The 14,295-nt window shown below is 47.1% G+C and overlaps 2 protein-coding genes across 2 annotated transcripts in view; one reads left to right on the forward strand and one right to left on the reverse strand.

Annotated features, from left to right (window-relative positions):
- LOC101538173 (olfactory receptor 145) overlaps positions 1-14,295 on the reverse strand; it is a 75,286-nt gene that overhangs the window by 45,517 nt on the left and 15,474 nt on the right. The gene's annotated exons all lie outside the window — the stretch shown is intronic.
- Positions 837-1,763, forward strand: LOC101547663 (olfactory receptor 8A1). The gene has a single exon (XM_004605140.3). The coding sequence runs from the start codon at positions 837-839 to the stop codon at positions 1,761-1,763; it is 927 nt and encodes a 308-aa protein (XP_004605197.3).

Raw genomic sequence — 14,295 nt, forward strand, 5'->3', positions numbered from 1 at the left:
CTGGCAGTGCTCTAACACTGACCCACACCCCAAAAGGTTCCTGACAACTCACCTTTTTTCAGACACCAAGTAATTAAAAAGGGTATTTTTAAAGGCACAGACCCCCCCTTATTTTCTGCAACCACCTTTGGAATTGATAGCACGAACTCCATGAACTCCATCTTGCAAATGGAGAAATTCATTCTCATGTGATGCGAATTCTGGCTCCCTCTGCCCCTGGCAACTCATCCATCGAGTTGATAGTCATCTGTCTACATTTAGTGACTAAAATGTTCACGGATGAAAAGGGAAATGTAATTTCACAACCAATTGCCCCAGAGCCTGGGGATATGACTCAGCCAATCTCAGCACCACAAAAGGAAAAACAAAAGCCAATACTGCAGCAACACACTATGGAATGTCCTTGGTAGTACCAGTAGACACTCCCCTGCTGGAGCCTGTGTGACATTACCCGGAGGGGGAGGAAGTGCAGTGTGTAGAGTCCATCCCCAGTGTCCACTCTCAGGTCCTCTAAGGTTGGAGAGAGAAGCTCTAGTATCCCTAGGTGAGGCTGCAGCTGCTGGTCCAAGGACTCGAAGCATCAGTGCTCTGGAACAGTTAGACACTGCAAGTAGGGAATGTCCTAGACCCTGCCACATTCCCCTCTCCTCTCTGAGACCTGTAAAGAAGCCCCGTGTGTGCTCTTCCTCTGGCAAGCAGCAAAGCATAGGGAAGGAACGTCAGGCCAGACCCAGGACTGCCCACTGGCCACCATGCCCCCGGCTGGCTTCCCCTCCCTCCAAGATGCAGTTTCTCAACTGTCTCTCTCTTCCACTCCCAGGGGACCCCGCCGGAGAATGGCAGCTGGAAACCACTCCACAGTGGCAGAGTTCATACTTGGGGGGCTGACAAGCCGGCCAGAGCTCCAGCTCCCCCTCTTCTTCCTCTTCCTGGGCATCTACCTGGTCACCATGACGGGGAACCTGGGCATGATCGTGCTGATCTGCCTGAGTCCTCAGCTTCACACCCCCATGTACTACTTCCTCAGCAACCTGTCCCTCGTGGACCTCTGCTACTCCTCCGCCATCACCCCCAGGATGCTGGTCAACTTTGTGGCCGAGCAGAACCTCCTCTCCTACGCGGGCTGCATGGCCCAGCTCTACTTCTTCCTGGTGTTCGTCATTGCCGAGTGCTACATGCTCACCGTCATGGCCTACGACCGCTACGTGGCCATCTGCAGCCCTCTGCTCTACGGCGCCATCATGTCTCTGCGCAGCTGCGCCCTGCTGGTGGCGCTGGTCTACGCCATGGGCCTCACCGGCGCCACCATCGAGACGGGTCTCATGCTCCAGCTGTCCTACTGTGAGCGGCTCATCGGGCACTACTTCTGCGACATCCTGCCCCTCATGAAGCTCTCCTGCTCCAGCACCTACGCCGTGGAGCTCACTGTCTTCCTCCTGGCGGGATTCAACATCATAGTCACCGGCCTGACCGTCCTCATCTCCTACGCCTTCATCGTCGCCAGCATCCTCCGCATCAGCAGCACAGAGGGCCGGACCAAGGCCTTCGGCACCTGCAGCTCCCACCTGGCCGCCGTGGGGCTGTTCTACGGCTCCACAGCTTTCATGTACCTGAAGCCATCTACGGCCAGTTCCCTGGCCCAGGAGCAGGTGGCCTCCGTGTTCTACACCACCGTGATCCCCATGCTGAACCCCCTGATCTACAGCCTGAGGAACAAGGAGGTGAAGGACGCTGTGCAGAAAACGCTGAGGAAGAGGTTCTGAGTCCAATGTTATGTTTTCATTTTGTTGCATTTTTATATGTTTAGGGTTTTGACCCACACCCAGTGGTTGTTCAGAGGCCACTGCCAGCCAGGTGGCTCAGGACACCATGGAGACCCAGGGATTGAACTCAGGTCTGCTGTAGGCAAAGCCTCACTCCCAGCCCCGTGAGCCACTGGGGGCCTGTCTTCTCCATGCCAGAACTAAGCTGCCACCAGTACCGGAAGGAGGTGTTGTGGGCACATGCCCAGCCTGTTGGGAATGATCAGATCTGGGCGGGGGGGGGGGGGAGCCCCCTTCCTGTCCCTGCTTCTCCTGCTATCAGGTTCCTGTTGGCTTTCACATGAGATCTGTCACCTGGGGGGTCTCTGCCCTGAGTTCTTTAGTAAATGTTTATTTGCTTCACTATAACAACATAAATTCTAATCTTCAGCACTGAATTTGCCCATCATTCATTATTGTATGAACTTCCATAGAGATGATTTTATTTTTTTCAAACCTTTTGTGCTTTCCCATAAAAGATTCACCAAAGAGACATTGCTGATCAGGAAGGCCATAAGGGGATGGAGCGATAGTACTGTGGGAAGGGCGCTTGCCTTGCATGTGGTCAACACGGTTCAATCCCAGCACCCCATATGGTTCCCTGAGCTTTCCAGGACTGATCCCTGAGCATAGACCCAGGAGTAAACCCTGAGCAACATCAGCAGTGGCTCCCCTCCTCCCCCCAAATATCTACCAGCACATGAAAGACAAATGTTTACACTTAGGAGTTATTCAAACATCTAATCATTGATTCATAAAATCAAAAAATATTTATTGAAACAGTCCTTTGTGGCTACATGATCAGAAAAACAAACTATCATTGACCACACATAAAAAATGGTTCACAAACAGTAACATAGCACCTCTGAGTACATGTCAGCCTTGTGGGAAAGTAAGCCAGCCCACCTCAAGGGGAAAGTAAAACTGTAAGAACGCCAGTGTCTGACTACAAATGAAATTATGCGCAGGAGTCGGGGTCACACATAAAGGGTCTCAGACAAAGGGTAGGGCAGAAGCAAGGTGGGCCATGGCAGTCAAGCTCCCCTAGGTGCTTACTGTCCCCAGAAACCCTGCCAGAAGGCAAAACCCAAAGGAATAAATGAGTATAGGAATGCCCCCCCCCACCGCCCGCAGCAAGAAGGTGTGGACACAGGCTGGTCTCAGCCTAGACTTGGCCAGAGCAGGGCAGAGATGGAAACTCTCTGGGGTCTCTAACCAGAGCCAGACACAGAGCGGGGTGGCCGGGAGCCACAGCTGGGACAGTCAAACCCTGCTTAGACTGCCCCCTGAAGTGACCCTGATGCTATTACTCACATAGAGCAGAAGCACCCTGGATGACCCAGGTCTCTGGGTGGAGGTGAAGTCTGCAGACATGAGGAGTAAGGGGTAGTGGCCACAGCTGCTTCCAGCATCGACCCTTCCGTCTATGCCAGGCAATCTGCCCTCCTTTTGAGGTCCATTTGTGATCCCCCTGTTTGGGAGCTCATGAGGTCAGAGGCTCGCTCACTAGAACTCCGAAGGGTGGGCTGCTGAGGGACCCTCAACCTCCATCCAGTGCACCCACTTGGGGATTTGACTTCTTGAGCCAGCAGAGCAAAATGACCAGGACACATTTCAGAACATAATGGAAAGATGAAGATGACAGGGCAAGTGAGCTGTGCCCACAGTGACCCACAGTGGCGTCAGCTGAGCCCAGGGAACAGCCAGAGTGGCCTTGCCTGCCATTTGGGACAATAGGCTTCCTTGGTCCATATTATTTCCTAAATTGGGATCCCAAGGCTTCTCTTCCAGTCTGCAGATAACCCGAGATTGCTGAAGTCAGCCAGAGTCAAACTGCATTCCACCCTGGCTGGAAGAGAAAGAAACTCGCCAGAGAGTGAGACACGGGGAGGCAGGGGGAGAGCGCTCAGGTTCTCTACCGCTGGACAGGTAATCAGCCCTCCACCATCCTGGCAGGCCAAAACAGCCCTTTCCTCTTGAAACTACACAGCACGTGAGTTCTACTCAGGCGTTTCCTGTTCAGTAGAAAAAGGGGGGCGGGGTGCAGACAAGTGAGCATTTAGACACAAGTCAGCATCTATTCTACCAGAGAAGCATCCTTGACAAAGAAGAGACAGGAAACCTGTAGGCCATTTGTCTCTCAAAAGCTGGACCTGATGGCCGGAGTGATAGTACAGCAGGTAGGCCTTGTGTGCAGCTCGATCCTTGACATCCCATATGGATCCCCAAGCCCACCAGGAATGACCCCAGTGAGTGTTTGGATTCTGAGGCCGCCACCCGAGCAGCTGCCAGCCATTCAGGCACACACACGCTACCTCTGAGGAGGAGCTGTGACCCACGCAAGGGCAGCGGGTGCCCAAGTTTATAAACTCTATTTTATGGTTTGATGCTCCTGGATGCGGCAGCCCACATTGTGGGGTGGGTCTCAGCCTGGCTGACAGAAGAGCTATGCCTTTGTGAATTGCAAACCCCTTCCTTGATAAGCACTAGTTTTGAACACGGTTGCTATGGAAATCCATGCCAGGTGTACAGAGGGCTAAGAATGCACCACTCTGCATCCTGCATGGCAAACAGAGTGTGACCGGCAAAAAGTGGGGGCAGGAGCTGAGAAAACGTTCTTTTAAATACCAAGTTGGGTATAAAAGAGCCACATTTTTCCAGAGGAAGGAGGGAGTGACTCGGGAACGGGATTATTAAGCGACTTTATTGTCAGTGAACTAGACCGTGGTTGGCAGAAGGAAGACTTTGTTGCCATCACCGTGTGGAAGTATGGTTCCAGAAAACGTGCATAATGCCAGGATACCAGGGCACACTTGTGGATGGTTTTCTGAGTCAGGTTGGCTCAGCTGCTGTGGCCAGCGGCTGGCTAAGCACTTGTCCAGCTGTTGCTGTGGGCATTTGTGTAGACGAGATCTCTGTGATGATTCTCCATGATGTGGTAAGACCTGACAGAGCAGCTAAAAGTGTAAGAAGAGGTTTCCCCAGAGAAGCACAGAGGTGTCTGTCACCGACAGAGGTGCAGTCCTTGACTCAGGGGCCCCCTCCTCCTTCTCATGGCAGGACAGAAGAGCCTCGTCCTTTTGTTCCTCCGTTATCCTGGCCAGAAGGCTGAGCAGATAACCATGACTTCTTATTCCGGCAGCGCCCAGAGGCTCCTCACCAACTGCAGGAGGGACACACATTTCTGCACCACTGTGGCCAGAGACAGTATCTGAGATGATTGCCCTGAGCCCTGAGCAGCAAACAAGGGGGCGCTCCCTCTAATATTCTCAGTTCCTGCAGGAAACACCACCAAGCCTGCACTTCACACATGACGTGCCCAAACTACATCTATGCAAACAGTTTCACTTCCGGCCTGGCCCACTTTCTCTGGGATAGAGGAGGAAGACCCTGACTCTGGCCCATCTGGCCCTGGTGGCCAGGTCAAGTGGGGAGCCCTCTGCCAGCTCTTCACATAAACAATCAAAATCCAGAAATACAATCTAGGGTGGGTTTGGGTAGTTTTGTGATAACGTAGTACAAGCTTTTATTTCACCTTTTAAACTCTATCGAGATTGATCAGACACTGGGACCGGAATGATAGTACGGTGGGGGTGGGGGGAGTGGGGGGAGGGCATTTGCCTAACATGCTGTCGACCTGGATTCGATCTTCACATCCCATATGGTCCCCTGAGCACCATCAGGAATAATTCCTGAGTGCAGAGCCAGGAGTAACCTGATGAAAGGTGCTTTCATAACAGCATATGAAAAAGTGCTTGTCACCATGACCAGAGAATCCAATCAGGGTGCATAGAGAAAAGAGAAAGAAAGAAAGAAAGAAAGAAAGAAAGAAAGAAAGAAAGAAAGAAAGAAAGAAAGAAAGAAAGAAAGAAAGAAAGAAAGAAAGAAAGAAAGAAAGAAAGAAAGAAAGAAAGAAAGAAAGAAAGAAAGAAAGAAAGAAAGAAAGAAAGAAAGAAAGAAAGAAAGAAAGAAAGAAAGAAAGAAAGAAAGAAAGAAAGAAAGAAAGAAAGAAAGAAAGAAAGAAAGAAAGAAAGAAAGAAAGAAAGAAAGAAAGAAAGAAAGAAAGAAAGAAAGAAAGAAAGAAAGAAAGAAAGAAAGAAAGAAAGAAAGAAAGAAAGAAAGAAAGAAAGAAAAAAGGAAAGAAAGAAAAGCTTTGGGAGTTGGAGCTGGGGAGACAGACCTGGTGTTCGGGCAGCCCAAGGCAGTGACGGTCTGTGGGGCAGAACACTGGATTCAAGCAACACAGACCTCCATGGACCAATGGAAGCAAGTCAGAAGATCTCAGAGTCGAAGTCCATTAGGACTCTGTCTCAATACAAATCTCAGTATGATTAAATTTTATGAGGACATATTTTTACTTATTTTTGTTTTAAGAAAAGTTTCTTTGATGAAACCAACTCCCTAAGCATAATTACTAGACATGGGAGAGAAAAATGACATGGCCAGATTCAAGATGAAGAGAGCAAGCATCACAAAAGTGACAGAGACAATAGGATCGGTAGATAAGGACTTTACAATTAACTATCACTATCATATTCACATGCGCAATGATTTTTAAAATGAACATGCTGAAAGAAGCAAGATATTTCCCAAAATGGAACATCCAAAATCTTAAAAATATGTAATATCTACAGAGCTGGGAGAATCACTTTTATTGTAGAACAAGAAAACTTCTACCCAAACTAAACAGAAAGTAGACACAAAAATGTAAGGGTTAAGGGGTTTGTCCGATATGCAAGTCAATCCCAGTTGAACCCCAGGCACATGGTCCCCCAGCACTACATGGCCCAAGCAGGACTGTACCGCAGACCTCGGCACAGATGCTGGCCAACTGGTCTATAATCACCTGCGGGGATCCATGGAGGTGAGCACTGCTTGGGAGATAACCACCCCTCCCCCAAATTTATTATACCCTCAGTCTATGGAAAAATATCAAGCAATCTATAATGGGTGTGATCTGAGTTCCAGGAGAAGGGGAGAAAATGTTCAAAAAAATAATGGCTCAAGTTTTTCCAAATTTGATTAAAATTATTATACCCAAGAACCCCGAAGCATCTACATGCAGAATACAAATAAAACCAAACTAAGTCAAAAACAGAGTGCTTGGCGCACATCATAAGAAGAACATTTTAAAAGCAGATTACAAGCACATTACAGAGAATGACTACAGACTTCCTATCAGAAAGGATGCAAGCAAAACTACTGTTGTGACATCTTTAGAGTAGAAAGAAAAAAAAAACTGTCAATCTAGAATTCTAAAGTTCTAAACTGAAGGTGAAATAAGGTTTCTTCTGAAAAAGAAAGATCAGCAAATCTGCTATCAGTTGACTATAAGAAATGTTAGAGGCATTTTTCTAGGCAGAAGAAAAGATACCAGATTGTAATGTGTGAAGAAAAAGGAAAGATTTCTGTTTCTCGATTCAAAATGCCCTTTAAAAATAAAGGAATGACAGGGGGTGGAATGTGGGTTCTTTATGTGACACTGAGTGGCCTCCTATGTTTCCCCAGTCCTGGTGGCCCCCCACAATTAAAAATTTTTTTAAAGGGCAGATCATAGAAAGGACCACAGAACACGATACCATTTTAAACAGGGTGGTGAAGGGCCCCTTCAATTTGAATGTTACATTCACACAAATACATCTTTAAAAGTTGTGGTGAGAACAGTGCTCAGTTCCATCAGATACTCTCATCCCACTGCATAAATACTGCTCAACCCACCCCCTCCCAGCTTAAACCCAAAGCACTCATTCTACAGAAGAAATGAGACAATTTAGAAGAAGGGATGGGGAGTGTGGAGATGCTTCTGAGTCAAAGAACTTTCTGATTTAAAAGATCCCCTTCCTGAAGAGATCACTAAGTCAATGATGGTTGGAGGGATCATTCCGGATAGGAGATGTGTGCTGAAAGTAGATAAAGGAGCAAACGTGATAGCCTCTCAGTATCTATATTGCAAACCATAATGCCCAAATGTAGAGAGAGAGTATGGGGAAAATTTTCTGCCATGGAGGCAGAGTGAGGGGTAGGACATGGAGGGAAGTGGATATTGGGGGCATTGGTGGTAGAAAATGTGCACTGATGGAGGGATGAGTGTTCGATCATTGTATAACTGAAGCTCAAACATGAAATCTTTGTAAATGTATCTCATGGTGATTCAATTTTTTTTAAAAAAAGGGGGGGAAATGATCATCTTCCTGTGTCATATGTGAAGGTACCCATGTATACACCCAATTCTATGCTCCAAACTCCCAGCTCTGGCTATGTTAAATTCCATGCACTGTGCAAGTGACTCCAGGACAAACTGAATAAACCCTTTGCTTCAAGGACTAATAAACTGGCATTTGACCACTTGTACCTCACATTCCTTTTCAGAGACATTTATTTTGATGAGGGCAGACTTTTTAATCCAAGCAATAAGCCTCAATTTGGGAAAATAAAATTTCAGCCTGTGGGTGGGTTAGATATATTTTTGATCAGAGTTAAAGCACTGGAGGCCCCTGGGGAGGTTATGAAATCAAAAAGCTGAAATCCTCCTTCAGGATCTATTTATATGTACACAATTAATGACTGATTGTTTTTCCTCTGTGATTAAGAAAAGTTCAGCTCTGATGGTGCCTTTTCACTTAGAACTTTGCTATATCTTTCAGCATCATTAATAAATCCCAATTTCTGTTCTCAATCCCACAGCACAAAATTGATAAATAAGAGGAAAACAAATCATTACCACCAAACTTCAAAATTGACAAGTAGCAAAAACAATTCATTACCGCCAACTTCAAATAAGCCCCATAAGGCAGAATCTCCTTGGGACTCGAAAGCAAATGAGAACTTGGAGTTCATTAAAAGTTGACTTTTCTCTGAGAGCCTATTTGGATGATGTAACACCACGGAGAGCTGCTAGGAGTTAATGTGACTTTGGGGACTGTTACCATGGTGGCTTCACTTAAATTCATTTCAAAGCAACGAGACCACCCTCCTATTTTTACTTTTTGAAGTAAACTTCACATTCCCCATTTAATGCGCTTAAACTGTCTACACTGTGGGTTCTGAGTCATTCACATTGCTATGCAGTCATCAGTTTGCTACCTAATTCCAGAATCTTGTCATCTCAAAAAAAAAAAAACCCTACACCCATTAAGATTATTAAGAATCCATTCATTATTTCCTCTTACCCAGCCAAACCTAATCAGCTTTCTCTATTTCTCTCATTTAATACCAAGGAATAATACAGCTTGTGGCCTTTTGTGTCCAGCATCTTTATTTTTTCTGGGTTGGGGCCACACCTAGCGATGCTCAGGGATTACTCCTGGCTCTGTGCCCAAGGGACCATGTGGCATGCCATGGACTGAACTCAGTGTACTATGGCTCTGGTCCCCATGTCTGGCTTCTTTATTTCAGTATGTTTTCAAGGTATCTTCATGGTATTGCATGGATCGGAATATTACTCCTTTCTACAGCGAAACTGAATTCCACTGTATGGAAACACTACATTGCCTTTACCCACACGTTCAATGACAGACATTGGGTGGTTTCTGCTTGGAGGCTGGGATTACCATGACTGCCTAAAAGTCAGCTGGAGATGAACAATTGGCATCTTCTCTGAGCAAGTGCCAAACCCTGGATTCAAGGAATATGTGGACATTCTTCAAAACACTCATTTTCCAAGACTTTTCATTTCCTGATCTTTCTTCCCAATATATCTGATTATTCAATTCCTTGCTCCAATCATGACTGCTCGCAACAGGAGCCAGAGAACCCTTTGCCTTTAAGTGTTTCCACAAATGGGCCTGCCTGAGTGGCAGGACAGGCCTGGGATAGGTCCGCCTTTGACACATAGAGGCCGGCCCTCTGAGGTGCTCTATCAGAGGGTCACCCCACAGATCACACCACCGCACAGTCCTTGGAGAGTGAGGTCCATAATGTGCCTTTACGCCCCAAATGCAGGTGGCAGTATCCAAGGTCTTTGCTGAGCTGGGAGGAGGCAGCGTCCTGGGCCAGCTAAAGTGGCATGATTAGTGAACACAGGCCCTAATTGATAGCCAATGTTTCCCTCTCATGGGGCTGGAGCAATAGCACAGTGGTAGGGCATTTGCCTTGCACACGGCTGACCTGGGTTCGATTCCCAGCATCCCATATGGTCCCCTGAGCACCACCAGGAGTAATTCCTGAGTGCAGAGTCAGGAGAAACCCCAGAGCATCACGAGGTGTGACCCAAAAAGCAAAAAAATAATAAAAAAAAAGGTCAAAGTTTCCCTCTCCGTTCTCGTGGTGGTTACAAGCGCTGGATTTAACATCCAGGTTTCCCAGAAAGCTTATCTTGAAGGTTTATGCCTCTTTCTTATCACTTTTGTGGATGGAAGGACTCAGGGGTGGGGGGCTCTTTACCTGGCCCTCCCTCTAGAATGCTCCCCACTCACGCTCAAGCTTCCCCATGCTGATGGGCAGACTGTCCAGGGCCCTGAGTATTCAGAGACTGGATCCTGGAATCGGTCTGCACTCAGCAGAAATCCTGCCGCCTTCTAGCTGAATGACGGTGATCAATGTTCAGCTTCTCTGAACTGCAAATCTCTCGTCTTAAGGTAGGAGGAAATACACTGCTCAAGGGTGCAGCTGGTGGTGGTGTGCCGTATCGAGCACCGCAGTTCCAAGAAAAACATTATAAACACTGAGCATAAAAAATTATAAACAGGGAGCATATAAATGATCTCATTTCAGGGGGAAAGAGGCATAGGCATCCATAGATAATTCTCTGGGAGGACAGGCATCAGGCACTTAGGAATGTCAGTCACTGTAGAAGGGAAACGTAACACTCTTCATTTTTCATTTTTCCTTACCCATACTTTCCCCACTTCTTTGTTCATATGTAATTAAGTTTTTGAAATGCTTATAAAATACAGTAATAAAATCTATCCTCTCCTGGGCCAGAGTGATAGTAAAGCAGGTAGGGAGTCTGCTTTGCACGTGTCCAACCCAGGTTTGATCCCCGGCACCCCACACACAAGTTCCCCCCAAGCCCATCAGGAGTTTGAATGCAGAGATAGGAGGAAACCCTGAGCACTGCCGGGTGTGGCCCCAAAACAAAATTACAGAACCAAACAAATCCATCAGCTCTTGTTTACCCCCAGAAATTCTATAAATGTTTTAAAAGTTAAGCGAAACAGCATGTTGCAGTGGAAGGCATGATCAGCTGGTGGTTGGAAGCGGTAGGTTCTCGGCCCAGTCCTGCCTCTTCCTCACTCTCGGGCAGCTTGAGTAAGTCCGTGAACATCCGATTCCTGGAAGGTGAGAGAAGCATCACAGCCTTCCTCCCCCACCTCAGCCTGTGCTGATCACAGAGCACAGGCAAAGCACGTTCACCCAGCACCAGACACACCGCTGCACCGATTTCAAGGGTGACAAACCACACCACTGCTCACAATCACTGCTGTGAATGAAAGTGGCCTCAAAAGGCTAAAATGCACAGAGCTGGACCACCAAAACCTGGGTTTGGGGTGCTGCTGGCCTAGGGACCCCTTGGGGCAAACCTCTGTGCTAGAGGCAAGGACCAAAAGCACAGGAGGTTCCGGTTCTGGCTCCAAGCCACCCCTAAGATGGGTGACCTTGAGCTGGTCTCTTCATCCACCTGCACCTGAGCGTCTTCACCCATCCAAAAACCTGTTCAAATTCCTGCTAATACATACCATCTGCCCCCGAGATCTGGTTGAGAAGTAAATGATGGGAACTTGTGAAAAGGAATGCATAATTCTGACTGAATTATGCAGAGAGCATTAATTATATAAGTTAGGCAACTCAAGTGGAATTTAAATTATTTTTATTTTAGGAAATAAAAGATTCTCAGCCACAGGGCTATCTGTCAGCTTCGATCCCAGCAGGAAGACCCGGGTTTCTGGAGAGCAGGCTCAGACTGGGGAGCTCGGCTCCTCTTGGTTAGAGAGAGAAAGTGAGGTGGCGAGAACAAACAAGATGCAGATGATGACAAAATGTAGATGATAATCAACAAGAATTAGAATGTGTTTATGCCTTACAATTTACCAGGGACTGGAGTCCTCGAAATACCCCAGTCTAGGAAGCAGCTTCCAAGAAATCTCAAGCTTCAAATGGTCAAATTCCCTAGAGGGTCACTTCCACTCCTACCAAACCATTTGTTAATCATCCAACTCAGACTTACCTCCTTGATTCGGGGCTCAGAACAGTGTCAAAATCAGTTTGATATAACTGTTACTGATCTCTGTTGGCTAAGGGACAGACTGCCAATTTCAAGGGGCATGGCCTTAACTCTCTGAACCCCTAGTTCCTCTTTCCTAGTCTCCCCACAGTGGTACCTCATCATTCTCATTACTCCATCAAGCTCACTGTACTACAGTGCTCTTTCTTTACTCTCCTTTGTCCCAGGTGAACTCTGTCCCCACTGTTTCTGTGTACCTTTAGAGGCCTCCACTAGCCATTTTCAGAAGAATGGGATGTGAGATGAAGTAGGCCGGTGACCGTGGGCGCCCAGGATACCCCACATCTCACAGAAGGGGAGAGCCAAGCATCTTCTTCTTGATTTGATAGCGCTGGATTTAATTTTGGATCCCCCACACTTCTTTTTTTTTCTTTTTTGGGTCACACTCAGCGATGCACAGGGGTCACTCCTGGCTCTGCATTCAGGAATTACCCCTCACGGTGTTCAGGGGATCATATGGGATGTTGGAAATTGAAACCGGGTCGGCTGCGTGCAAGGCAAATGCTCTACCCGCTGTGTTATCACTCCAGCCCCTGCCCCTACTTCTTACCTGAACTGAACATGAAGTTTTCCAGAGCTCCTCTAGCAAAAAGGGCTTCAAAGCTCATCTTTTTCTTACCCCACCCCTCTCAGAACCCTAATTTTATCCGGATCAAGTGTATCCTATGCCTATTTTGCCCGATGTTTTGGAACAAGGCCTCCTGCCTAGGGAGATGTTAGCCTGATGGAAATCACAGGGTTTAACCCAACCACCACTTTTGGTGGGTTCAATTTTATATGTTAAGCAAGCCTAGTTATGGGCAGAAACACCCACCAGCCTGTCTCCTACTTCTTATCTTGTTGATAATTCTTCCCAGAATTTTTCATAAAATATCGATGAGTGATCACATGTGCTTTATGGGTGGGATCACATGTGCTCTTTGTTCTATATTCCTTTCCTCCATCTTTGGCTATGCTCTGCAGGGACCCAGTTCCATCAGTCCCAGTTCTATGCTTTTACACGTGTGTGCATTAAAACCGTGAGAGTCACACTCCATGGAGACCGACAAGGAGCAAAGGGTTCTTTCTGGGACGCCTTCTCAGAAACTCGATGCTCTCCTCCCAATAATGCCCCTCAGAGCACAGAGGAGACCCCTGGCACTGTAACAGAACTACAAACCGAGGGTAATGTCGGCTTTCTCTGAGTCTGATGTGTCTGTGCTTCTCCCTGACTCTCATTCTACCACGGAGATTCCCAAAATTCTTTTCTGACAGCCCCTTCCCACAGAAAAAAAAGTCACTCAGTGACCCTCTGAAAATCTATTTTATCTCAGCAAACAAACTGTCTCTCAACTGACCCCCAAACTATTTGTTGCCCACTGATCCCATGGGTCAGCCCAGCCCCCCACACACATGCCAAAACACTCATGCCGGAAATGGTGTCACATCTGTGAGGAGACATTGCGCCCCCAACAAGCCTTCCAAAGACCACAATCCAGCTAAGCTGTGGACTTTTCCCTTGTGATTCTGACCCACAGCAACCCAGCAAAGGGGCCACCAAGTGCCCCACCTCCAGAACCAGGAGTGAGGGCGTAGGGTGGGAACTGCCGTGTAAAGAAAAACCATCAATGCGCGAAGAGATGGTGAGGAAAATGCAAATTACCAATGAGATATCACTTTGCACCATCATCTCTCACACATTATCATCTCAGCACACCTCTGCACTCTGAAAAAGTATCAAGAATCCCAAAGAACTTTTCTATGTGTGAGCTGGATTAATTTATACTCAATATGTTAGAAAATACAAAATTGTATGACTGAAACTGTATTCCGAACAAAATCATGGTGCCTCAATCCAAAAAAAAAATTTTAATCTGAATTTTAAAATATTAACACTGAATGTCTTTGCATGTGTACTTACTTTCAAAAAAATAATGCGAGATGCTGAGCTGAAGAGATAGTACAGTGGGTAAGGTGCTTGCCTTGCTTGTGGCTGACTGGGTTTGATACCCAGACCCCCAAATCCAGCAGAAGTGATCCTTAAGCACAGAGCCAGGAGTGAGTCCTGAGCACCGCTGGGTATGACCCATCATCATCATCATTATCATCATCATCATCATCATCCCATTGATCATCGAATTTCTCGAGCGATCTCAGTAACGTCTTCATTCGTCCTGGCCCTGAGGTTTTAGCAGCCTCTCTTTACTCATCCTTCCCAATGATGCCGCATTGGAGGCTCTTTCAGGGTCAGGGGAATGAGACCCAGCATTGTTACTGGTTTGGGCATATGAA

Source organism: Sorex araneus, chromosome 3, assembly GCF_027595985.1.
Source record: "Sorex araneus isolate mSorAra2 chromosome 3, mSorAra2.pri, whole genome shotgun sequence".
Taxonomy (NCBI): domain Eukaryota; kingdom Metazoa; phylum Chordata; class Mammalia; order Eulipotyphla; family Soricidae; genus Sorex; species Sorex araneus.

Bases quoted from the DNA above. Each gene is read 5' to 3' on its own strand.
- LOC101547663 (XM_004605140.3), top strand. From the start codon at position 837: ATGGCAGCTGGAAACCACTCCACAGTGGCAGAGTTCATACTTGGGGGG.